This window comes from Echinops telfairi, unplaced genomic scaffold (assembly GCF_000313985.2).
Source record: "Echinops telfairi isolate 266 unplaced genomic scaffold, ASM31398v2 ScPeMD7_28;HRSCAF=97, whole genome shotgun sequence".
Taxonomy (NCBI): Eukaryota; Metazoa; Chordata; class Mammalia; order Afrosoricida; family Tenrecidae; genus Echinops; species Echinops telfairi.
This window is the reverse complement of record NW_022103925.1, coordinates 5512647-5536547: the sequence shown is the minus strand read 5'-3', so window position 1 is coordinate 5536547 and position 23901 is coordinate 5512647. Positions and strand designations below refer to the sequence as shown.

Sequence of the window (23901 nt, the reverse complement as noted above, 5' to 3'; positions counted from 1 at the left end):
ATCCTGTGATTCTGGATTTAGTAATGAATTTCAGAGACTACCTGCTACCTACCTTTCTTTTAGGAAATAGATGCCTCCCGTTGACCCCTGCCTTTCCTTTCTCTCCCTACAATACAGATTTGGTTCTACACCAATAGCATCTTTGAAACGGCTGGGATCCCTCCAGAAAAGATTCCATACATCACCCTGAGCACAGGCGGCATTGAGACGTTGGCAGCCATCTTCTCTGTAAGTGACCTGAGGGGTATTCCCGGATACCCCTCCCTCACAGGATAACAAGCAGAACTTCCAGGACCTGGGTGAAGAACAGGCATGTCTTGGAAGGCCCATTACAGTCCAAACCACCTAAGTCTTTGGAGCTCAGCACGCAGTGTATCGCTGATCACTTTCCCGTCTAGAGGTGAATCATCTCTGTTCTTCTTCCCGATGAGCATGGGACACATTGGCCGCAGCAACGGGCTCACACAACACCAGTCTTAGGCATGATGCAGCACAAGGCACTGCTTCATTCTACTGCAGGTTGAATGAGGAGGAGCCAACCCTGTGGAAACGAACAGCAAGGGCAGCAATTGCCATTTAGTGGAACCCCAGTAGCCCAGTAGTTCAGAACTCAGCTTTTAACCAGCAAGTTGGCCTTTGAAGCCCACCAGACACTCTGCAGGACAGAGGTGGCGCTCTCTAGAACCTGGCGGGCCACAGTCTCTAGTGAGACCAAACTGGGCTTCAATCCTGGCTCTGCTCTGTCTTCACTGTTTGCTTTGGGGAAAGCATACCATCTCCCTGAGCTCCAGGTTCCCCCTTATTTTTCTCTGTTAAATTCTTTTTCATTTTAACAGTTGTTTTGACAGATAACTCATATCACACGTGAAATAGCTTAAACATTTAAAGAGTTGTGCAATCATCACTACAATCCATTTTAGAACATCTTCTTTCTTGACCTCATTATTAATAGCTCCCAACCTCCCCTGCCATAACTAAAAAAAATTAATCCAAGCCCAACGTGTAATAGAACAAAATATTGCTGGATTCCATACCATCTTTATGATCGTGTTGCCTGGTTCGGGGTCTCGTCTATCTTATTTTGTTGTTCAGTCATTTACTGAAAATCTATGTTCTCGGTGAGTACAAGGAAATTAGGGCCCTATAGGGCATGGTTATTGTGACCAAGCTGGGGAGATAACTAGCTAAATAAACCACGTCATATTTTGAGTCTGTAGGAGATGGGGCTTGGCCTGAGGCATGACATTTTCAGTCATTTCGTACACATGTGGAAACTGGATGGTGAGTAAGCAAGACCAGAGAAGGGCTGACACATCTGAATTATGAACGTGCCATGGACTGCCAGAATGAATAAATCCATCATGAAAAAAAATACATACAGCCTGATGCTCCTGAGAAGTGAGGATGGTAAGAGTTCATCTCACATACTTTGGACATGTTATCAAGAGGGACTGGTCCCTGGGGAAGGATGCCATGATCAATAAAGTAGAGGGTCATTGAAAAAGAAGAAGCCCTTCAATAAGGTAAATTGACTCTGTGGCTCAAATGCAACAGAGATAGTAAGAACGGCCCAGAACTGGACAGTGTTAGGTTCTGTTGTACAGAGGATCACTGGGATGGTTAGAGTTTATGTCAACTAGACAACCTATCAACCAGGTCACAGTCTGATGACTCCTCCTTGGGAGTGTGAGTTTTCATCCGAGAGAGAGAGAGAGCCTAAGCAGAGCCAAGGTCTCGCAGGCCCTTCACCTTTTGCTGGAGCTGGACCCTGTTCTCTGGTTTGTGGGTCTCCTGTTGGGTCACTGCCGACCCCAGGAGCCTTCAGTGGACTGCCAGCCTTGGATTCCTTCTGCCAACTTTGGATCCATTTACCTCTGCCTCCGCCAGCCTATGGCTCTCCTCGTTCATCTCCCTGTTGGTCCCCTTCTGCAGCTGCATGCATCAGAGGAGGCTGCAGCTGCATCTGGCCAGGGGACTTGAACTGATGAACCTACGTCTACAACTATGTACTCCGTTTCTTGATATAAATATCTTGAGACACACACACACACACACACACACACACACACACCACTGGTCTTGCTTCTCTAGATGACCCAAGCTGGCAAGATCACTATGAGTTGTAAGTGACTTGATGGTAGCTAACAACTATCTTGTTTAACGTCATTTGACTGGGCATGGTAGCATCTACAACTATCTTCACAGAAGTACTTCGATCAGGGTTTGGTTGAATAACTGGATTCTTTTTTTTAACAGTTTTATTGGCACTTTATCCACATATCATGCAATTCAATAGTTCCATCATAACAAGATGGGTTGTACAAGCATCACCACAATCAATTTTAGAACATTTTATTCTTCCTTGTACTTATTGTTATGCATATAATTACTTTTTAAAATTGTGGCAAAATTATACACAAGCATACTCAAAATTCACAATTTCTACATGTATAATTCAGTGCAATAACTGGGTTCTTTAGCCTATCCCTATTTCCTATACCCTAATACATGTGCTGGTGGTTTTAAGCAAGCTTTGGATTGCTATCCACGAGGTCAGTGGTTCAAACCACCAGCTAATAGTCAGGAGAAAGATGAGGTTGACAGCTCCCATAATTTTTTGCAGTCTGGGATACCCTAGGGGCAGTTCTACTTTGCCCTATAGGATAACTTTGAGTCAGAATTGACTCAATGGTAGTGGATATAGCTGTGTTCGTCTGGGTGGACTACAGAAACAAACTCATAGACACTCATATGTCTATAAGAGCTTTATATACAAGAGCAATGGAATATTGAGAAAACATCTCAGCCCAGTCCAGATCAAATCCATAAGTCCTATATTAGCCCATATGTCTGACACCAATCCATGAATTCCTCTTCAGACTCACGCACACATGCAATGACACCAAATTCAGGAAGATCACAGGCCAGTGGGTGGAAAGTCCTGTGGATCCAATGGTGGTATAAGCAAATCAGCGCTGGCAGGGGTCTCCACCTGGCTCCTCCATCTCCAGGACCCTGGGTGCCATCAGTGTGTCTCCATGTGGCTCGTTATCAGTAATATCTCAAAGGGAAGTGAGTGTGCATCCACCTCCAGCAAGCTCTTTCCTTGGCACCTTCAACTGAGGTCTTCAAGCTGCGACCCGATGGACAGGATAAACTCCACGCCTTCACTCTTAATCGTCTCAAGTTGACAACAGATGATGTAACTACCACAACAGCTTATCCAAGTTGGCACATAAAAGAAACGATCCTATGTTGAAAAGGGGGGGGGTTTGTAGATGGGACTCAGTTAAGGATCTCGAGATGGGCAGATTGTGTGAGGCCGAGAGAATCACAAGGGTGTGTATGAGTCAGAGAGGGAGACAGTGTGGTCAGAGTCAGAGAAGGGAAGGTGATGATAAGATCAGAGGAGGCAGTGATGCCGTTGTTGGAGGAAGAGGCTCCCAGCCAAGGAATGGCGGCTCCCACCCACCGCCCTCGAGTCAGTGCTGACTCAGAGCCACGCCGGTGGGTTTTCCAAGACTATCTGTTTGCAGGCGGAGAAAGTCCACAGTTTCTCCAGAGGAGCTGCTGGTGGTTTCAAACTACTGACCATGGGAATACAGGCTAGAAGCTGGAACAGACAAGGGAATGGATTCTCCCCAAAGCTTCCAGAAGGAAGCCGGCTCTGCCTACACCTGGATTCTATCCCCAGGAGAAAATTCTGACATCTGACTTGCAGAAGTCTAAGATGCTAAATTTGTTTTCTTTTAAACCACCAAGTCTGTAAAACTTTGTGACAGCAGCTACCAGAGACACATACGCCATCTGATAATGCTTGTGGTGGAAGCAAAACTCAAAGTGTTGACAGGGTCACCATTCAATAAATCTTTTGCCCTTCCCGACATTTTTATTGCCCTACTTCCAAAAGCATTTCACTAATTCATCAATCCCTTGAGGTAATTGCCTATCAAATAGGACTTCCTTTTTTTTCTTCTTCATGGGATTTTTGACAGTCTATTAAAATGCCTATGGGGCTTAATAAAATTGAACTGGGAAAGAAATCTTTATTCATTTGATGTCTGGGTAACCCTCATCAGCTTGGGCAGCTGTAAGTAATTGCATCTTGTGGAAACAGCCGGTGTTCCAAATTGATTTTGTTTGTTTGTTTGGGCGCATTAATTTTCTGTTGAGAGAGTATCCAGGGAGTGCCTTTCGGCTCAGGCTGAGCATGAAAGGCCACCTCACGTGGGGAGGGGATTGCTCTGTGGGACACGAGGCCCATTCCATTGAGAAGAGTAGGTTCTCTGTGCCGACCCAGGCGAATGGGATTCACTCTCACACATTATTCAGCATAGCAAGAGTCTGCTACTGCTGGGATGGAGGGTGCCACTGTAAGCCTGAAGGGTGCCCACTGCCACCACCAGAGAAGTAGGGAGACGTGTTGTCAGTTGTCAAGTCTGTTCTGATCATGGTGACCCCAGCTCCTTTTGGGGGGTGGGGGTGGGGCTGGAGTTCGTGAAAGCAGAGATGGGGACTGCAATGATTGAGGTAAAACAAAATGTGTACGGATCGCTGACTATAAAACTAGGCATCTACTCTGGAAGGCTTCTCTCAATTCAAGAAGAAGAAGAAGAGGAGGGTGAGGAAGAAGAAGAAGAGGATGCAGAGTCACTAGCAGTTAGAATACGGGAACATGGACCTTCCCTGGTGCTCTGCCATTTTCTTTGCGACACAGAGAGCTGAGTCGGTGAGAATCCAGAGCACCCCGTTTTTTCCTCCTTCCCCGCTAGCATGCAAGCTTTGGCAATCATCCAGTATCTCTCTGGATGGTCACTACCCTGGGTCTCGCAGGGCCTCCTCGCCGCTGGTGCATCGCTGAGTGTCAGCATAGGACAGCCATGTGGGAGACCAGAGTACGGACCACGTTGGGCCACATCTCAATCCAGTGTCTCTTCTCCCTCTGCAGAGCTCAAGCACTTCGACACTGCTACGGGTGGGAAGTCTTGTAGAGTTGTTCTAACGTGTAAATACCAGTGTCTGTGTGGCCACATACGCATACATTTTTGTCGTCTCCCCTCTTGTCCACTTCCGAGGGAGGGATTCTCGTGAGTGTGGTGAGGTGCTGGGGAGCTGGCTCTCATTCACGGAAACCCCACCTACCGCAGAAGGAAACCCTGCCCCAGCCTGCAACCCGCTCACCACGGTTGTTAGGTGTGAGCCCTTTTGTTGCAGCCCCCGGATCAATCCACCTTGTAGAGGGCCTTCCTCCTTTTGGTCGTCCCTCGACTTGACCAAGCATGATGTCCTTCTCCAGGGACTGGTCTCTGCTGATAACGTGTCCAAAGTATGGGAGGCAATCTGAAGGATTATCCACAGAAAACCCTATGCATACCAGCAAAACAGTGTCATACACTGCGCCCAAAGATAGGACAGCAGGTGGCCGACAAGCCTATGAAGAAACGCTCCCCATCACTGGGCATCTGAGAGATGTAAATCAAAACAACAATGAGACACCGCCTCGTCCCAGAATTGATGTTTACCGTTCGGAGAAGCAGAACGCAACGCATGCTGGAGAGGGTGCAGATATGTTGGAACTTGCATACACTGTAAATAGTCCAACCACATGGAACCGGGCATGGCCTCTCCTCCATTGACCGGGGATAAGTACACCATGTGAGCCAGCCATCACGCTCCTGGGTGTGCACCCTGGTGTTGTAGTGGGTTACATGTTAGGACGCTGACCACGAGGACAGGAGTCTGAAATCCCCAGCTGCTCCACAGGAATAGATGAGACTCTGCTCCCGTCACCAGCCGGTTCCAAAGCATAGTGGCGCTGTGAGCAACAGAACACAACATTGCATGCCCCGCGAATCCTCACAATTGTTTCTATGCTTGAGCCCACTGTTGAAGCCATGGTGTCGATCCATCTCATTGAGGGCCTTCCTCTGTTTTGCGGCCTCTCTACTTTACCGAGCACGATGTCCTTCTCCGGGGACTGGTCTCTCCTGACCACACGTCCAAAGCATGTCAGACGAAGTCTCCCCAGCCTTGCCTCTAAGGAGCGCTCTGGCTACACTTCTGCCAAGACAGACTTGGTTGGCCTATTAGCAGTCCGTGGTACTTTCACTATTCTTCTCTGTTCATATGATGGTCAAGTCTAATTTGAGGAGGCAGCTCTTCCCTACTTGTATGTTGTCTTCCCGCCTGAGGGGCTCGTCTTCTGGCACCACATCTGGCGAGGTCTCACGGGTCGTCATAAGGTTTTCCGGGGCTAATGCCTCACAGTGGACAGCCTATTCCTTCTGAGTCTGGAAGCCCAGCTGAAGCCTGTCCACTGAGGGTGACCTGCTGGTATTTGAAATACCGGTGACCCGGCTTCCACCATCACAGCAACATGCAAGCCACCCAGTGAGACAAACTGACGGACAACAGCCAGAATTTGACTTCATACAGGTCTCACCTACCGAAATGCAGTGACCGTCTCAAGAACAAAGCCGACACCTTGAACACTAATGACAGATGACTCAATGGAAGAAAGCAAAGCTTCATTAAGAAGACAGGAAAGGAAGGAAGGCTCAATGGGGACGTCCGAAGAACCTCCCAGACCACAGAGAGGGACACATGCGTGTTGACTGCAGAGCTTTTCCCAGGGGCACGGAACAGGATATGATGTGTGTCCGAGGTGAGCCTCCCCCAAAAAGGAGATTGGAAGGGCAAGGAGCAGGAGCGCCAGCAGTGTGGGCACCTTCTCTGTGAGACCTCAGGCTCTGGCACCCACCTTTTATACCCTATGCTCCTAGGTGAGCAGGTCACAATGAGGTCCTCTGAGGTCATAGTGACTCTCCATTCTAGGGCCCCTCCCCTTTGGTGACTCCCCTTCCTGGGTTCGGACTGGATCCTAGCTCAGTGTTTCCTCCATCCTGTGACCCAGGGGAACCCAGGGAGCAGCTGAAACCATAGGGTCTGGGGGACTGTTTCCAAGTGCCCGTCCACTTGCTCCTTGAGGTCTCTGTAATCCCACATTGAAATGTCCTTCCTCCATAGTGAATGATGGGGGGAGTGTGGAGTGGAGATCCAAAGCCCATTAGTAGACCACTGGAGATCCCCTTGCAGAGGGGTCTCGGGGAGGAGATGAGCCAGTCAGGGTGCGATGCGATGTAACAATGATGAGAAATACAACCTTCCTCTAGTTCCTAAAGGTTTCCTCCCCGCTCCCACTACCATGACTCGAATTCGATCTTGAAAGACTGGCTAGACCAGAGGAAGTACACTGGTACAGATAGGAACTGAAAATACAGGGAATCCAGGATGGATGAGCCCTATAGGACCAGTGGTGTGAGTGGCAAAACAGGGAGGGTAAAGGGAGAATGGGTAGGGAAGAGGGAACCGATTACATGGAACTGTGTGTGACCTCCTCCCTGGGGGACAGACAACCGAAAAGTGGATGAAGGGAGAAGTCGGACAGGGCAAGATATGACAAAATACCCATTTATAAACTATCAAGGGCTCATGTGGGAGGGGGGAGCGGGGAGGGAGGAGAAAAATGAGGACCTAATGTCGGGGGTTTAAATGGAGAGAAAATGTTTTGAGAAATGATGTACAAATACGCTTTACACAATTGATGTGTGTATGGATTGGGATAACAGTTGTATGAGCCCCTAATAAAATGTTTAAAAAAAAAAAAAAAGAAATGTAAGAGCCCCCGATAAAAAAAAAAAAAGAAATGTCCTTCCTCGGCAGAGACATTCAGGACCCAAGAGGCTCCATCACAGGTGCTTCTGAGAGACATAAAGAGTCTTTATCCTCAGCTCACAGGTGGTAGCACGGGAATGTCAGGTGAATGTTCTGAGCCTGTGCCTTGTACTTTGCTTGTCAGGCAGTTGGGAGCAGAGCATGGCTCACCCGCCGCCCAATGGCTGTAGGTAGTTCCAGGTGCACTGGCCACCTAACTAGCCAGATGTGAGGAGTGTCACAGCTGTGTAGGGTGCACAGTCTCTGTCAAGGTAATAGAGGAGGGATTTGTGAGCCTGACCAGGCCTGAGATCAGAGAGAGATCAGGACACAGGACGGATTTGAAGAGGAGAAAACCAGGGCTGAGAGGAGGTGCTTCCTAGAGATCACTAGGACGCCCTGCAGACTCTTATTTGCCAGAGAATGGGCCCCTCCTGGGCCAGTCGCCTCTATCAGGAAGGCCCACCAAGGTGCAGGAATGTGACAGCCACCTCAGGCTAAGGCCGGCCCAGTGTCTGTGGAACCTTCTGACCCCAGGCCTGGACCAGCAGAGACCTTTGAAAGACTGTTACCTGGCCCATCAATTGGAAGAGATCCGTATTTATACTTGTGTTAGGCCGGGTTGTCTAGAGACAGAAATCCAGTGACACTCCTATATGCATAGGAAGGAAAGAGACTGATAACAAGAAGTAATTTTATATCAAAAGGGCATCCTCGCCCGGTCCACCTCAAGTCCATGAGCCGATGCAAGCCAGGGCCTCTTCAGACTCATGCGGCTGCAGGCCGCTGACACAGACAGACAAGGTGAGACAGAGGGGGATCACAGGCTGGTGGGTGCAGAGCCCTGTGGACCCAAGGTTGGTGGAAACATGGCAGGGTGCCAACAGCTCTCAGGGTCCGGCAGTCCACATGGAGCTGCGCTAGAAGAGGCAGAGTCTCAGCAAGCAGGAAGGCAACGAGTCAAAGAGGCAGTGCCTAGTGTCTCTCACTGTCACAGAAAAAGGCTTATGACACCAAGGGGGTGTTAGCAGGCTATGACCCAATTGATAGGTTAGGCCCCGCCCCTACCCTTGCCCAAGAGTGTCTAGTTGACAAAATTCCTAACCAGGACCCATTTCAAAGAAAAGTGACCCAATCGAATGTGCAAAGTATCAAACAATATCCTTCATGTTGTATGCTAATAAAATGTTGCTGAAGGTCACCCGACATCCGTTGTAGCAGTACAGCAACAGGGAGCTGCCAGAATTCAAGTCAAATCCGTAAGAGGATGTGGCAGCAGGAACATCATTGTGAATATATGCTTTTCAACCTGGTTGAAAAGCAGAGACCACCAGAGAGATGCTTACTTGTGTTTTGTTAATTATGCTAAGGCATTAAACTGTGTGGACTGTAACAAACTATGGACAGCCTTGAAAAGAATGAGAATTCCAGAACACGTCGTCGTGCTCCTGCAGAACTTTGACACTGATCCAGAGGCAGATGTGGGAACACAACAAGGGAATGCTGATAGATTAAATCAGGAAAGCGGTGCCCAGGGCTGTGTTCCCTCTCTGCACTGAGCACATCATCCGAGAAGCTGGATTATATGAAGAAGAGGGTGGCATCAGGATTGGAGGAAGGCTTATCAACAACCGGTGGTAGGCGGCAGATGACACAACCTTGCTCGCTGAAAGTGAGGAGGATTTGAAGTGCTTGCTGATGGAGATCAAGGATTGCAGTCTTTAGTATGGATGACAACTCCATGTAAAGAAAACCAGAATCCTCATAGCTGGGACTTTGGGTAACATGAAAAATGGAGAAAATACGGAACTTAGCAAGGCTTTTGTCTTGGGTGGACCCACAACCAGTGCTCGTGGCAGCAGCAGTCAAGCTATCAGAGGATGCATTTCCTTGGGTCAATCATTTCATTAGACTTCCTTAAGGTTTTGGAAAGCAAGGAGATTATTTTGAAGACTAAGGTGCGCCTGACCCAAGTCACAGTATTTTCCATTGCCTCATATGCATGTGAAAGTTGGACATTGAATAAGCAAGACCAAAGAAGAATCAATGGATTAGAATTATGCTGCTGGAGAAGAATATTAGAAATACCACAGACTATCAAAAGAATGAGGATGTGTTGGAAGAATTACAGCCAGAATGCTTCTTAGAGGTACGTACTTTGGACATGTTGTCAGGAAAGACCAGTTTCTAGAGAAGGCTACAATGCTTGGTAAAATAGAGGGGCCGTGAGTTAGTTAATTGTGCCAACCTGGCCGATAAACACATGTGGGGCTAATTGAAAGGCAGAGCGATAAATGGGTGGTGAGCCTCGTCTTTCTAGTTCTCAGGTCTCTTGCTTTATGATGGTCGCACCAGGGTGCAGCTGCCTTAGCAGTTCCCTGCTTCAGCTTGCAAGATTGATTTCCTACAAGACATCCCCAAGGAGAAGCCACATGGACCTATCCCGATGCAGCCCTGGGTGCTGGGGCAGCCGTGTGGAGACCTCTGCTAGTGCTGAGATGCTTGTTCATTCACTGACTCAGCTTTCCTCCTGCAGTTGGCATCATTGCCTCTGTTTTGTGAGGTGGAGGACTTTGTGGACTGGTGTTGGGTTATTGGGTTAATGTTGGACTTGTGGGCTTGGGCAGCATTGGGTTGGGATGTTTTCGTGATGCACGCTTTCTTTACATAAAACTCTCTTATACATGAGTTGCTGTGGATTTGTTTCTCCAAAGTACCCAGACTAATACAGGCGGCAAAAAAAGAGGAAGGCCATAGACAAGATGGATTGTCACAGTGGCAACCCCCCCAACCACAGTGACAGAACCTTCTTTCCCCCTGCTCCCCCTACCCTAGGAGTCTGGCCAGGTGAAGTCTACAGCATGAGGCTTAGAACAGTGGAGAACACCTGCCTTCTATAGGCAAGCTGGCTCTGATGCGGCAGTGTGGAGGCTATAGAGTCTTGCTCACTCCCTGTCATAGAAAGTCCTCCTCTCCTAACAAGGAAGAGTAAGAGGAAAGGTGAGTATCTTGACACACAGTTGTGTTGGCACCAACTCACAGTGACCTTATATATAACAGAAGCAAACGTGGTCCTGCCCTGCATCATCCTCACGGTCGTTAATATAATTGAGTCCACCATTGTGGCTATGAGAGGTGTCAACACAGCTCTTCGGTGATTTATTTCCCTGGACTTTGCCAACTGTCCACTTCACCAACCGCGATGATCTTTCCTTGCTATGGATCTTTCCTGATGAGGTGTCCAACGTGAGTGGAGCCTCACCCCACTCTCCTCTCCAGATCCCGAGGCTGATACCTGGGGGAACTCAAACATTCCTTCCTTCTCCCTCGCTTGCTTTCTCGCAGATACCATTGCTGCTCTGCCTGCAGCTGTGGAGAAAGAAGCTGGGCTGACTCAAAGCTCCAGCTGATCTTGACGCATGAACAAACCAAACCTGTTGCCATCAGCTCAATTCTGACTCGCAGTGACCCTGTGCAACAGTGTAGAACTGTCTTGTGCGGTGTCCAAGCCTACAGATCAGCCTCGCGGCTTCAAACAGCCGGCTTTTCAGTTAGCAGCTGAACACAGAACCCATTGCACCAGGGAGCCTCCCTTCTTGACCCATTGCCGACCGACCCCCAGGTCCATGCTCCCTCAGCTTGCTCCCAGCAGTGGAATAACTCTCTCTGTCTCTCTCTCTCTCACCCCAATCCAGGGCTTGGTCATTGAGCACCTCGGACGGAGACCCCTCCTCATTGGAGGCTTTGGGCTGATGGCCCTCTTCTTTGGGATCGTCACCGTCACACTGACGTTGCAGGTGCGGAACTTTGCTGTCAGTCAGTAGCTGGCTTCCTGGCTGTGGCCCCTTGGTTGAGGGAGCTCCTGCGATCTACAGCTCCCCCTCATTGATGGGGCTCCCCAAGGACATCGCAGCTTGAGGTCCACTGGTGTCTTCAGGGAAGAGGATTTGGGAAATGAGTTCTTGGACTAGGAGACAAGAGACCTGCATTCTGATTTTGTCCCTGCCACTAATGAGCAGGTCCCCCTCAGAGCCTCAGTGTACCCATCTGTGGGAGTCAAGGAGCTTGCTCCAGGTAACCCCAAGGCATCCTTTTCTGCTCCCACATGCCAGCCCAGGGTGCTGTGGTCTCAGGAGACAGCAGGGGCTTGGTTCTGCCCCAGTAGGCCTGGTTACTTTTGTGACCGCCTTAGCAGGATCCAAGCCCTGGGTTTACCATGTACTCACTGTGAAATTTTTGGCAACTCACCCAATCTGTTGAGTTCCTCGAGACCCCCGCCTCTAAATGGGGCATAATCATCCCAGTAGCCAGAGGTGCTAGGAGGATGGTCTGGTGAGACGCATTGGCAGCATTTAGAGCCTTCCCTGCCTTGCAGCAAATGAGTGAGTGAGTGAGTGAGTGAGTGAGTGAGTGAGTGAGTGAGTGAGTGAGTGAGTCTGTACATCGGGGTCCAGGGGGCATGAATCCTTCAGAAAGGGGCTTTGTTTTCCTCTTGTGAAGGTGAGGTCCCCGAGGCAGACTGCCCAATGGGACAACTCATCAGATGGGAATTCGCCTGCTAACCAGGTGCTCAGCAGAGAGCCACCTGCCCTCCCACCGGACAAGTGGCTATATGTTGTCCAGTGTCATCGCGTCAACCCCGACTCACAGCAAAAAGGGACAAACTGCTGCCAAGGCCTGCGCCAGCCCCCCGAGAGGCTGCAGGTCACATCATTGGGATCAGACCACGGGGTTTTCACCGGCTGGTTTTAGACAGAGACCACCAGCCTTTTCTTCCTAGTCTATCTTCGTCTGGAGGCTCTGCTGGAACCTGTTCAGCAGCAGCATCGCCGCGGGCAAAGCCTGCAGGGCCAGGCAGTGGTGCCCGTGAATGAGTTACACCGACCAGTTTGGAACGCAGGTCTCCCCTCCCGGAAGGTGGATACTACTACTGAGCCACCTATGTAATCCTTAGACAGGAGCTTGTAGTAGATACTCTTCAGCCCATTGCAACCCAAAGCAACCCAGTGCACAACAGAACGAAACACGGCCCAGTCCGGCCCCATCCTCACAATGTTCTTATATTTGAGCTCATTTTGCAGCTGCTGTGTCCATCCATCTCCCCAAGGGCCTTCCTCCCCTTTGCTGCCCTTCCACTTTACTAAGCGTGATGTCCTTCTCCCAGGACTGGTCTCTCCTGACAACAAGTCCAAAGTATTTGAGGCATCATCTGACCCTCCTTGCCTCTAAGGAGCATTCTGCCTATATTTCTCCCAAGACAGGTCTGTTTGTTCTTCTGGAAGTCTGTGGTACATTCCAGATTCTTCACCGGCACCAGAATGCAAACACATCAATTCTTCGTCAGTCTTTCTTATTCAATGTCCAATTTTCACATAGAGATGAGGCCCATGGGAAACACCATGGCTGGAGTCAGGTGCACCTTAGTCCTCAAAGTAACCTCCTTGCCTTTCAACGCTTTAAAGCAGCAGATTGACCGTTTGATCTCTTGACCATTCCTCCATGAGCAAGATGAAACCCTTCACCTTTTTTATCTTTCCTCCTTGTACCATGGGGCAGCCCCTCCCCAGAATGCCTGCTGAAGTGTATCCACTTCACACGTGCCCTGTCAGAAGGGCAGAGGTGGGAATGTGGGAGTTTCCCCAGTAAATAAAAACAGCATCCGGTCTCTATAGGACTTCTCCTACTGCCCGCTGCAGGGGAAGCCCTCAGTCAGCATGTGGGGTTTCCCAGCCACACCTGCTGCGGGCAGGGCTCCGTGCTGCATGTTTTGAGCTGCCCTTGCAGTGCATGCTCCCACCTATTAGGACAGGTGTGACTCTACAGGACAGAGTAGAACTGCCCCGAAGGGTTCCCAGGGTCAGCGAGCAGATAGAATGGCTCAGGGATCATCATGTTCCCCATTCCATGGGAGTGGAAACAGGGCTCTCAGGTGTGGAGTGACCTGTCTGAGGTTCCAATGGCAGGTGGGGGTGGTGCCACTTCCTCACCTGCTCACCACGCTGTTCTTCTGCAGAACCGCGCCATCTGGATCCCTTACCTGAGCATCGTGTGCATCCTGGCCATCATCGCCTCCTTCTGCAGTGGGCCAGGTAAGGCCCTTCTCTCATCGCTGGTCATTGGGGCTTATGGGACGCTCCCTCCTGTGTGCAGGCCCAGGCCTGAATCAGGGATTGGTTCCCCACCCTCACCCCTGCTGCTGCTGCTGCTGCTGCTGCTGCTGCTGTTAGTTGCTGTAGAATTGGTTCCAATTCATAACGATGCTGTGCACAACAGGACAAAACACGACTGGGTCCTGCGTCCTCCTCGAATTCATTCTTAGGTTCGAGCCCCTTTGAAATGCATCAGATCTAGGGGACTGAGAGGAACCGACCCCGGCTTCCCTGGGGTTGCTCCAGGATTTGGGGTGTCAAGGACTTCGTCATGTCTGGAAGACTCCCTAAAAAGGCTGTCCACCCTCATCAAGCCCAGAGCCTCTGTGGCCCTCAGCTCCTGGCTTTCCAAACCTCCAAGTTCACCCATCATCCAGGATCCCCAGCTAGGGGACTGCTCCAAGTTCACCCATCAGCCAGGATCCCCAGCTAGGGGACTGCTCCAAGTTCACCCATCAGCCAGGACCCCCAGCTAGGGGACTGCTCGAAGCCACAGGAGTGGGCAGGGGCGCAGCTGGGCATGGGGGCTTTGGAGCACCACAGATTCTCCTGCTGCCCCACTGCGCAGCGTGGGACCCCCGGGGCTATCCCCTGCCTAGGAGAGGCTGCCATTGGGATTGCAGGATCTTCTCCTGGGCAGGGAGGGGTGTCTCTGAAGGAGGGGGCGCAGAGGAGAGGCAGACTCTGAGAGGTGGAATGAGAAGGCAAAGCTAAGAGCTTGCCTGAGGCAGCTGCTGGGGCTTGGGGAGAAGATAAAAGAAGAGAGGCCTGCCAGGGAGGTAAAATGAGGTGAAAGGGGGAAAACCACAGGGACACACACCCAAGAGCCCCGCCTGCTGCGTGTGTGTGTGTGTGTGTGTGTGTGTGTGTGTGTAACCCCCAGGCCAGTGGCTCTGATAAGAGTGCCAATTGCATTTAGAAAACCGTGGAAGTGCTGCCTTTGAGCCTGGTAGAGGGTGAGCAGAAATCCGGAGAACCCTCGGCATGTTGGGCGGACACAGTAGCCACAGCAGTGACCTCACTGTCTTCTGGATGGACTGGCGCTGGGCGGGTGTGGTTGTGCTAGACAGAGAGCCTCCCAAGTCGGCCCTGAGCAGAGAGCGAGTGAGGCCTCCCTCGAAGAACATTGCTCCCGCCCTCTACCTCCACTTACGCCACGGCTGCTCATCTTTAAAAGATCAGGAGTTGGGAATGCTCTGTGAAACCAGGCAGCCTGTCGTTGGCACTCCTGCAGACCCCTGGCCTTCCTCAGCCCGGATGCAGTGCACGTGATGGACATGCTTGGGCATCTGGTCTCAGGGGTGCCTCGCGGGCAGGGACTGTGCTTCCATGGCTCTGCTTCCCCACGCGCCAAATGCCGAGCCAGAAAAGGGGTTGGCAGGCCGTGAGGGGCTGTTATTTGGTTTTGTACCCCACCCCCCTGCCACCACCACATACACAGTTTTATTGGTCTATAATTCACCTACCACACAATTCAATAGGTCCCTCACACCAGGAAGGATTGTACAGTCATCCCCACCATCTGTTTCAGAACATTTTCTTCATTCTGGTACTTTCCCCCCAACCTCCCCTGCCTGACCCCAAAGGAGCCCTGCATCCAGTCACTGTCTCTATAGATTTTGAAAACAAAAACGAGCCAACCTGACAAGAATAACAAAGTAAAACAGATAAAACACTCCGTCGAAAAGAAAGCAGAAAATGTTAAAAACAAGAACAAATGTAAATGGATCATAAGGCAGATCCCATGACAGGGTGCTGGATTTTAACCTGGCTGCTTCTGCAAGAATCCACTTTCCGAGGCATTGTGCATGGTAGCAGGGCCCAGGTCGGAGGAGATTCCCGGGGGCTTAATGCACGTGGATTTCCGGGGGTGTCATTTTTATCCCTGCCGTGGACCTATGCTTGTCGGACGGGCTTCAAGTTGTTGGGTAACAATGGACTGGACCTGCCTCATCAATCGACACTCCAGCTTCCGGCTTCCTGTGAGACCCAAACAGACAGCAACAACAGCACTGCAGACATCAGACTTGGCGCTGGCAATCTGGGCTGGTTTCAGGTCCAAGGGCACAGTGCTGTCTGAGTGAAGAGCACCCGGGTTGTATGCCTCCTGGTGTTGTTCAGAGCCCACCATGCACAGCCCAAGGGAACACTGCCCGGTCCCGCCAAAGCCCCGCAATCGGCTGTGGATCAGACCTGGTGCTCCATTGGGTTTACGTCTGTTGGTTCTTGGGAGTTGACTGCCAGGCCTTTCTTCCTAGCCTGTCATGGTCTGGGAATGCCGCTAAACACTCTTCAGGGTCACAGAAACATGCAGGACACCAGGACAGATGGGTGGTGACTGCATGAGGTACATTGGCTGAGACTCGAACCCCGGTCTCCATCATAGAAGGCGAGAAACCGCCATTGGCCCCTCCCTCAGAGTCAGACGGGCATCAAGTCAAATGACTCCTTGCCCCTCAGAATCTACAAAATCATGTGCAGGATGATGACGGCTCCATTTTACCTCCTCACTTCCTGCAGGAAGGATTGGGCAGAAGAAAGCAATACATATGCGTGTGAATAATTCTCACTGCCGAGCCGATGCTGTAGGACATGCTAACGGTCCTATAGGATGGGGTAGAACAGCCCCTGTGTGTTTCGGAGACTGTAACTCCTTTTTGGAGTAGAAAGCCCCAACGTTCTCCCTTCCAGAGGATGGTGGTTTCAAACTACTGACCTGCTGGTTATCAGCCCAACATATAACATGACACCAGGGCTGAAAATGGGATAATTTAAGGAGTGTTTGAAAGGGGGCACAAAAAGGAGGGGGGCAAATTACAGAAAAGGTGCCCTGGTGGCATAATAGGTTACTTGTTGGGCTGCCAACCACAAGGTCAGCAGTTCGAAACCACCAGCCACACCAAGGGAGAAAGATGAGGCTTTCTACTCCAGTAAAAATGTTACAGCCTCAGAAACCCACAGAGCCGGCTCTACCCTGTCCTCGTAGGGCCACTGTGAGTCGGAATCGACTAGATAGCACTGAGCTCTTGAGTTAGAGACACAAGAAAATATCAAAGACCTCGATGACCTTTGTGTCGCACAAAGAACGGGTGCATGAATGAGTGTTTCCTGCCCACGTGGCCTGAGGGTGCCCGTCCTGTTTGTGTATGCGACCTAGCTGCAGAAACGCATCATTGCTTTGAGGGTCTCGGTTTGTGACACCACCACCCACCTGCCCCAGCTTCCCAGAGCCTGCCCCTCCACCCATCAGTTCTTCAGGAAGCAAAGCAATGTGCTGATGCTAATTTGTGTCCGACTTACTAGTTGTCAACTTGACCATTCTGGGTGCTGCCTTTTGCTGAATCTACCTTCTTTCTTTGAGCTGCTTATCAACAATGTGCAGAATAGGTTGTGCCGGACAGAATGGTTTTAATAGCGCTTATTGATTTCTATGAAGGTCTTCGTGTTGTCTGCATGCGTGAGTTTTCCATATATTTCCTTTTTTTTTAACTTCCTGTTCCCTGTGTATATAGCCAAAGGGAGAGAGAAAGCATGGCTGAGTTTCCTGCACCATCTGCTTATTCACAGAGAGGCAGCAGCTCTTCTTCGCTGTCCAATTCATGTGGCTCTAGAGAGTTCTAAACACGGAGCAAGTCGCAAGCATTGGGTATCCGGGGATCTGTCGGCACATTCATCTTCATTTATTCCACTCGGAGGTTTGGAAAGTGAGAATCTCGCATGCCCGAAGTTCAGGCCTCCAGGGAGACCTGCCTGTGCATAGCTTGGGTTTCTGTCACAGCAACACGTTCACTCTGACTCAGAAATGGATTGCACAGATTTGGCTTTGGGTGAATTGACTTCAAGTTGACCATCTGATCTGTCCTTACTCACGTCTCTGACCCCTATGTCCTGGCCTCTTCACCTCTCTTATACTTTGGGCTGCTAGCCAAAAGGTCAGCAGTTCGAAACCACTACCCAGCGCCCCACCCACCCAAGAAGAAAGGCAAACTCTCTACTCTTGTAAAGAGTTACGTCTCAGAAACCCACAGGGGCAGTTCTGCCCTGTCCCCTAGGGTCGCTCTGAGTTGAATCAACTTGATAGTTGTGAGTTTGGGTTTGGGTTTGGGGACACAATGATAAGAACCCACCAACCTACCTCCCAACCACACACACATAGACAAGTGATCCCTGGTGTCATTCACAGAGAGCACGGTTGTCAGGCTCAGCACAGACCATCTGCTGAAGCTCCTAAATCTCACTCCAACGTTGCCAAAAATGGCAGTTATGCAACTGCTTCCCCTCTGGGTCTCAGTTTCCCATCAGTGAATGAGGGGGCGGAGCCGGATGAAGGGGCTCCAGCTGGGCAGCTGACCTTCCGAGTCTCCTTTCTATTACCAGATGCGCCCCTCCCCACCTGCACCGGGTCTGCCTCCACCGCTCATGCAGCCCACGGATCCAAGTAGAACCCCCTGCTGTCAAGCAGCCTCAGACGACAGCAGCCCTGTAGAGGGTTTCCCAGGGTGCAAATCTGTACACGAACAGGCGGCCTCCTCTGCCCCTCTGCCGTGCTGCGGTGGCATGCGTGTTGCTGTGATGCGGGTAGCTATTCCCCCAGGGTTTCAGATGCCAGCAGGCTCCGCCGTGGTGAACAGGTTTCAGTGGAGCATCCAGACTAAGAAGAAAGGCCAGGTTTCTGAACATCAGCCATGAAAACCTTAGGGATAGCAACAGAACATCGTCTGGTCAACAACCTTGAAGCTTCCCAGGACCCGGCAATGTGTGGTTCTATTAGACCAGGGGTTCTCAACCTTCCTAATGCCATGACCCTTTCATGCAGTTCCTCATGTGGTGGGGACCCCAACGGTGACATTATTTTCATTGCTACTTCATCACTATAAGTTTCCTAGTGTTATGAATCGTCATGTAAATATCTGATATGCAGGATGTATTAGGTGACCCCTGTAAAAAACATGTCCCTAAGGAGGACACGCCTAAGATGCAGGGCTACCCTGTCTTGACCAAGTCCCATGGCCCATAGGTGACCCACCAGGATTTGAACCACGTCTAAACCCACCCCCTCCAAATTCCCACTGTTTGTACTTGTGTTTGTTGATGTTCAAGTTCATTCTGACCCAGGTCCACCCGTGTGTGTGTGTGTGTGTGTGTGTGTGTGTGTGTGTGTGTGTGTGTATAGACTGCTCCATCCTCTGCAAGGCCCTGACCCTTCAGATGGGAATTGTGAGGCCTGTCGTCCGAGGCACCTCTGGGTGGTTTTGAACTGCCAACCTCTCAGCTGGTAATCCAATGCCATCCATTTGCTCCATTCAAACCCCTAAACGCACCTCCAGCTAGTCAATCCCAACGCATCGTGACCATCTAGCTGTCATTCTCGAGCACACATCTGTTTGGAAGAAGTTGCGTTAGAATTCTCCTTAGAATCCAGGATGGCGAGACTCTGTCTCCCCCACTTTGGACATGTTACCAGAAGGGATGGATCGGTCCCCAGAGAAGGACATCATGCTTCGTGAAGTAGAAGGGGAGCAGCAAAGAGGAAGACCCTCAGCGAGAAGGGCCGAAGCAATGACAGCAACGGAATCCAACGTGACAACAATTGTGAGGGCGACACAGGACCGGCCGGTGCTTCCTTCGCAGGGTCGCTGTGAATCGGAACAGACTCGATGACCAGCGTGAACCAGCTGACCATCTGACTCACTTCTCTGCGCCCTGAGTCCTGGCCTCTTCCCATCTCTTAAACATCAGGCTGCTAACCGAACAAGATGGAGCACTGGTGGGGCAGTGGTTGTGCGTTGGGCTGCAATCCGCATGGTCAGCGGTTCAAAACCACCAGCAATTCCACGGGAGAAAGGCTGGGTTTTCTCCTCCCGTGAACCGTTACAGTCCTGGAGACCCACAGGGGCCCCTGGGAGTCAGCATTGACCCAGTGGTGGTTAGAACAACAACAATCCTTATAGATGCAGACATCGTCCTCCCAGGGAGTGGCTGCGGGGTTTGAATCACCCACCTTGAGGTGAGCAGCCAGGCTGTAACCATTTTCCCCTCCAGAGCTCCTTCGGCTCCACCCAGAGCCGCCCTCAGAGTTTCCTACTGATCTTTCTGCACCCAGCCTAAGGCGACGTGAACTAGGGAGCGTGCCTCCCGCCAGTTGAGTAAGAAAGGGTGGCTGTGTGCTTTGTGACTTTCTGCCAACCCCGAGAGCACACCTCGTGCTGAGGAAGAAGCCCCAGGTTCCCATGCATCAGCCTGACCTCTCAACGGAACTTCCGACAGTTTCCAAAACTCTGGTTCTGGTGTGTCCCTGCGGCCGTTTCTCTCACCTGCTGCCTTCCCCCAGCTGGGCTTCGGCAGGCAGTCCCTGGGATCCTGGCCCTACTGAGCGGTCACTGATACATTCCTGGCAGCCTCTGAGATGGTGAACACGAGCGTCCCTGTGTGGCTGTGGCGTGGGTGTCCTGGGGATACAGTCACAAAGAAGAACAGACATGGACCTTCACGGTGCTGGGGCCACGAATCCCAAGCCCAAGTGTCCACAGGGCCACACTCCCTCTGCAAGCTCAGGGGGAGAATCCACTCCCTGCCTTCTGGGAGCTGTCCACAGGCCTTGGCTTGCGTCCACATCACTCTGTTCTCGGCCTCAGAGTTCACAGGGCCTTCTCCTCTGTGTGCTCCGTCGGCCTATGCATCTGCCTATGCACAAGTGGAGTCCCTGGGTGGCACAAGTGGTTAACAAACTCGCTGCAAACGGAAAGGTTAGCGGCTCAAGTCAACTCAGAGGTGCCTCAGAAGAAAGATCTGGTGACCCTGTCCCCAGAAAGATCCAGCCAATGGAGCCCGTACGGAGCACAGGTCTAGTCTGATACCTAAGTTGGAGGAGATGGGCAGCAGGAGTGGGAGCCAGCTCAACAGTGACTGGTGCTTGTTTGTTTTGTCCGTCTGTCTATGGGAGGTGGGAGCAGGGACTGCTGATGGGTGGGGAGCATCAGGCCACAGGCCATACCCTCAAAACCAAGTTCACCGCTGTTGAGTCTATTCCGGCTCCTGGCAACCCGATAGGACCAGGTAGAACTGCCCTGTGAGCGTCTGAGTCTCTAACTCTTTACGGGAGTGGAAAGCCTCATCTTTCGTCTGTGAACTGGCTGGTAGATTTGAACTCCTGACCTTCCAGTTAACACCCAACTCATAACCACGACGTCACCCAGGGCTTCCTGTACCAGGGCCCCAAAATCACCACCAGCTAGCTCACGTGTCTCTCCAAAGAGACGCAGTTCCAGCCACCACCCTGCTGATAGGTCCATCAAGTCGGTTCTGACCCGCGGCGACCCGCTGTGCAACAGAAGGAACACCGCCTGGTCCTGCGCCGTCCTCACGTGGTTCTCAGGCCTGAGCCACGGCTGCAGTCCCGGTGTCCATCCATCTCCTCAAGGCCCTTCCTCCTCTTATCTTGAGTGCTTGCAACCCAGGGGGCTCGTCTTGTGGCAAGAACCCTGACAGGCGCTGCTTCGATGCGTGTGTTGTTCAGTAACGGACGGCTTCTCAATGATCCCCGTGGGGTTTCCAGTGGCTGATCCCTCTGAAGTGTACAGCCTTCTTTGTCGTCTGTTCTCAGTGTGGAAGCTCTGCAGACACCTGTTCACTTTGAGGGACCCTGCTGGGATTTGAGATACCACTGACATAGCTTCCAGCATCACAGCAAGGCACACTGGCAGACAAGTGGTCAGGGGCGAGTTAATGAAATCTTTTACCACTATGGCCTGAGAAGGATGCCCTCAATAGCCAATGGCTCTTGGAAGGGCTCCCCACCCCTGCCTTGGAAGACATACAGCCAGAGTGCGCTCAGAGGCGAGGATGGAGAGACTTCATCTCACATCCTGGGGACGTGTGGTCAGGAGAGGCCAGTCCCTGGAGAAGGACATCGTGCTTGGTCAAGTGGAAGGGCGGCGAAAAAGAGGAAGGCCCTCCGGGAGATGGACGGACACCGTGGCTGCAGCCATGGGCTCGGGCATAAGAACCATGGTGAGGATGGTGCAGGACCGGGTAGTGGTTTGTTCTGTTGGGCAGGGGGTCGCTATTGGGTCGGAAGTACCTTGATGGCACCTCACAACAACAACAGCACGTGGCACGGGCAGTCAGCACTCAGGCAGGGAAGACCACGGCCCTGGGAAGTTTTCTGATGTCGTGGGGAGCTCCTGCAAGTCAGAGCAGACATTGAATGGCCAAATTTACATGGCTCATTCTGGAGGCAAGAGAAGACCCTGAGGCCTGACCCGGGGGACCACTCCCCTCAGCTGCTACCTCCTCGCTGGCCTGATCCAGATGTGCCCTTAGCCTCTCCCTCCCTCCCTCCCTCCGAGAATGAAGGTGAGGATCCAGTGAGACAGGTGGGCAGCCTGTGCAGCAGCTTGCTTTCTGCCCTGGCTTGTCAGTCCAGACGTCGGCCGGTTCTTCTCACCGCTACGCTCAATATGCACTGGAATCAAGGCCAGCTGGCACCTCATCTCCCTTCCAGAAGGGGCACGTTTACACCTGCCCGGGACAGCAGGTGACAACCTCTCCTTGTCTTGTTCTGTCAGGAATTAGACTCACCCCTGGGGTGACGTAGAGCCGTGGCTGCCCACTCCAACCCCCTGCCTCTACTCACCTTGAACTTGGTACCTTCAGACAGACACTGGGAGATCTACGAGAGGCTTCATTATCATTATTGTTAAATGGGGAACAGTCTCGTTCCCCAATGCTTCTGCATCTGTCCTGACTTGGGCGGGAGAACCAGAAAGTTTGCAAGGGGCTTGTTGAACACCTGGGGACTCTACAGGTATTGGGTGGGGCAGCAGGGCGGACAGGGACGCCGGTGTCCCACCAACAGACTGTGGCTGCTAATACTTGCGGCATAGTGGTTGCGATGGGGCTCTGCAGCGTGGCCTAGTGGGTTACACGGTGAGCCGCTAACCACAAAGTCGGCAGATCAACACCACCAGTGACTGCACAGGAGAGAGGCGGGGCTTTCTACTCCTATGAAGAGTCACAGACGCAGAAACTACAGGGGCATGTCCACCCTGTCCTACAGGGTCCTTGTGAGCCGACATCGAGTTTGTTTTGCTCATTTGGTGTCAGCTGGGTTGGGGAGACTAGAAGCTTCCTGGGTTAGACGATGCACTTGAATCTCCCCAGGAGCATAAACAACAACAACAACAACAACCTCACTGCCATCGAGTCAGTGCCACTCACAGCCCCTTACAAGGACAGGGTTGACCTGCCCCTGGGGGTCTCTGAGACTGTAACTCTTCCCGGAGTAGAAAACTTGGTCTTTCTGGCGCCGAGCAGCCAGCGGTTTTGCGCGGCCCAATCAACATAGCAAACAGAATTCTGAGGGCAAAGGCCTCGTTTGCCTGCCGTTTGGGGGTGTTTTTTTAACTGGTTTTATTGGCATAGAATTCAAATAACATGCAATGTAATTGTTAATCATATTAAGAAGACTTATGCTGTCATCACCACAACCAATTTCAGAATATTGTCTTCTCGCACTCATAGTTGTTAGCTCCCCATGTCCCCCCCAACCTCCCCTGCCGTGCCCCCAGGACGTGAGCAATCCAGTCTCTGTGTCTATAGATTTACCTCTCCTGGATTTCATGTACAGAAAATCCTACAAAACCCGCACAGCAGCAACAGCAAAACCAACCACCATGACAAACCCCAAACAGAGACAACCCTCCATCGAAAAGAAAGCAGAACATGTTAATGTCAAGAGCCAGCCAGCCAGCCAGGCCTCGGTCATGGGCATGTCATCTGGCTCCTAATGACAGCACCTGCTGCTTCACATCAGCCATGCGAAGCCCCCCACTGGCTCTAGGAGAGCTGATGGTGGGAGCCTCAAAGGGGTCGAGCTGGTTGAGCACTTGGCTACTAACCGAAAGGTGATCGGTTCAAATCCATCCAGATGTGCTGCAAAGGCAAGGCCTGGCAACCTCCTTTGGAAAAATCTACCCTGGAGAGTCTGGAGGAGCACAGTTCTACACACACACACACACACACACACACACACACACAC

At 51.4% G+C, this 23901-nt stretch overlaps 1 protein-coding gene across 1 annotated transcript in view; it reads left to right on the top strand.

Annotated features, from left to right (window-relative positions):
* The window catches only part of SLC2A9 (solute carrier family 2 member 9), a 157189-nt gene that overhangs the window by 103817 nt on the left and 29471 nt on the right, over window positions 1–23901 (top strand). The window contains exons 9-11 of the mRNA XM_004715138.2: window positions 118–228; window positions 11409–11510; window positions 13727–13802. Of these exons, the coding sequence (XP_004715195.1) occupies window positions 118–228; window positions 11409–11510; window positions 13727–13802 (289 nt within the window). The remainder of the gene's footprint in view (window positions 1–117; window positions 229–11408; window positions 11511–13726; window positions 13803–23901) is intronic.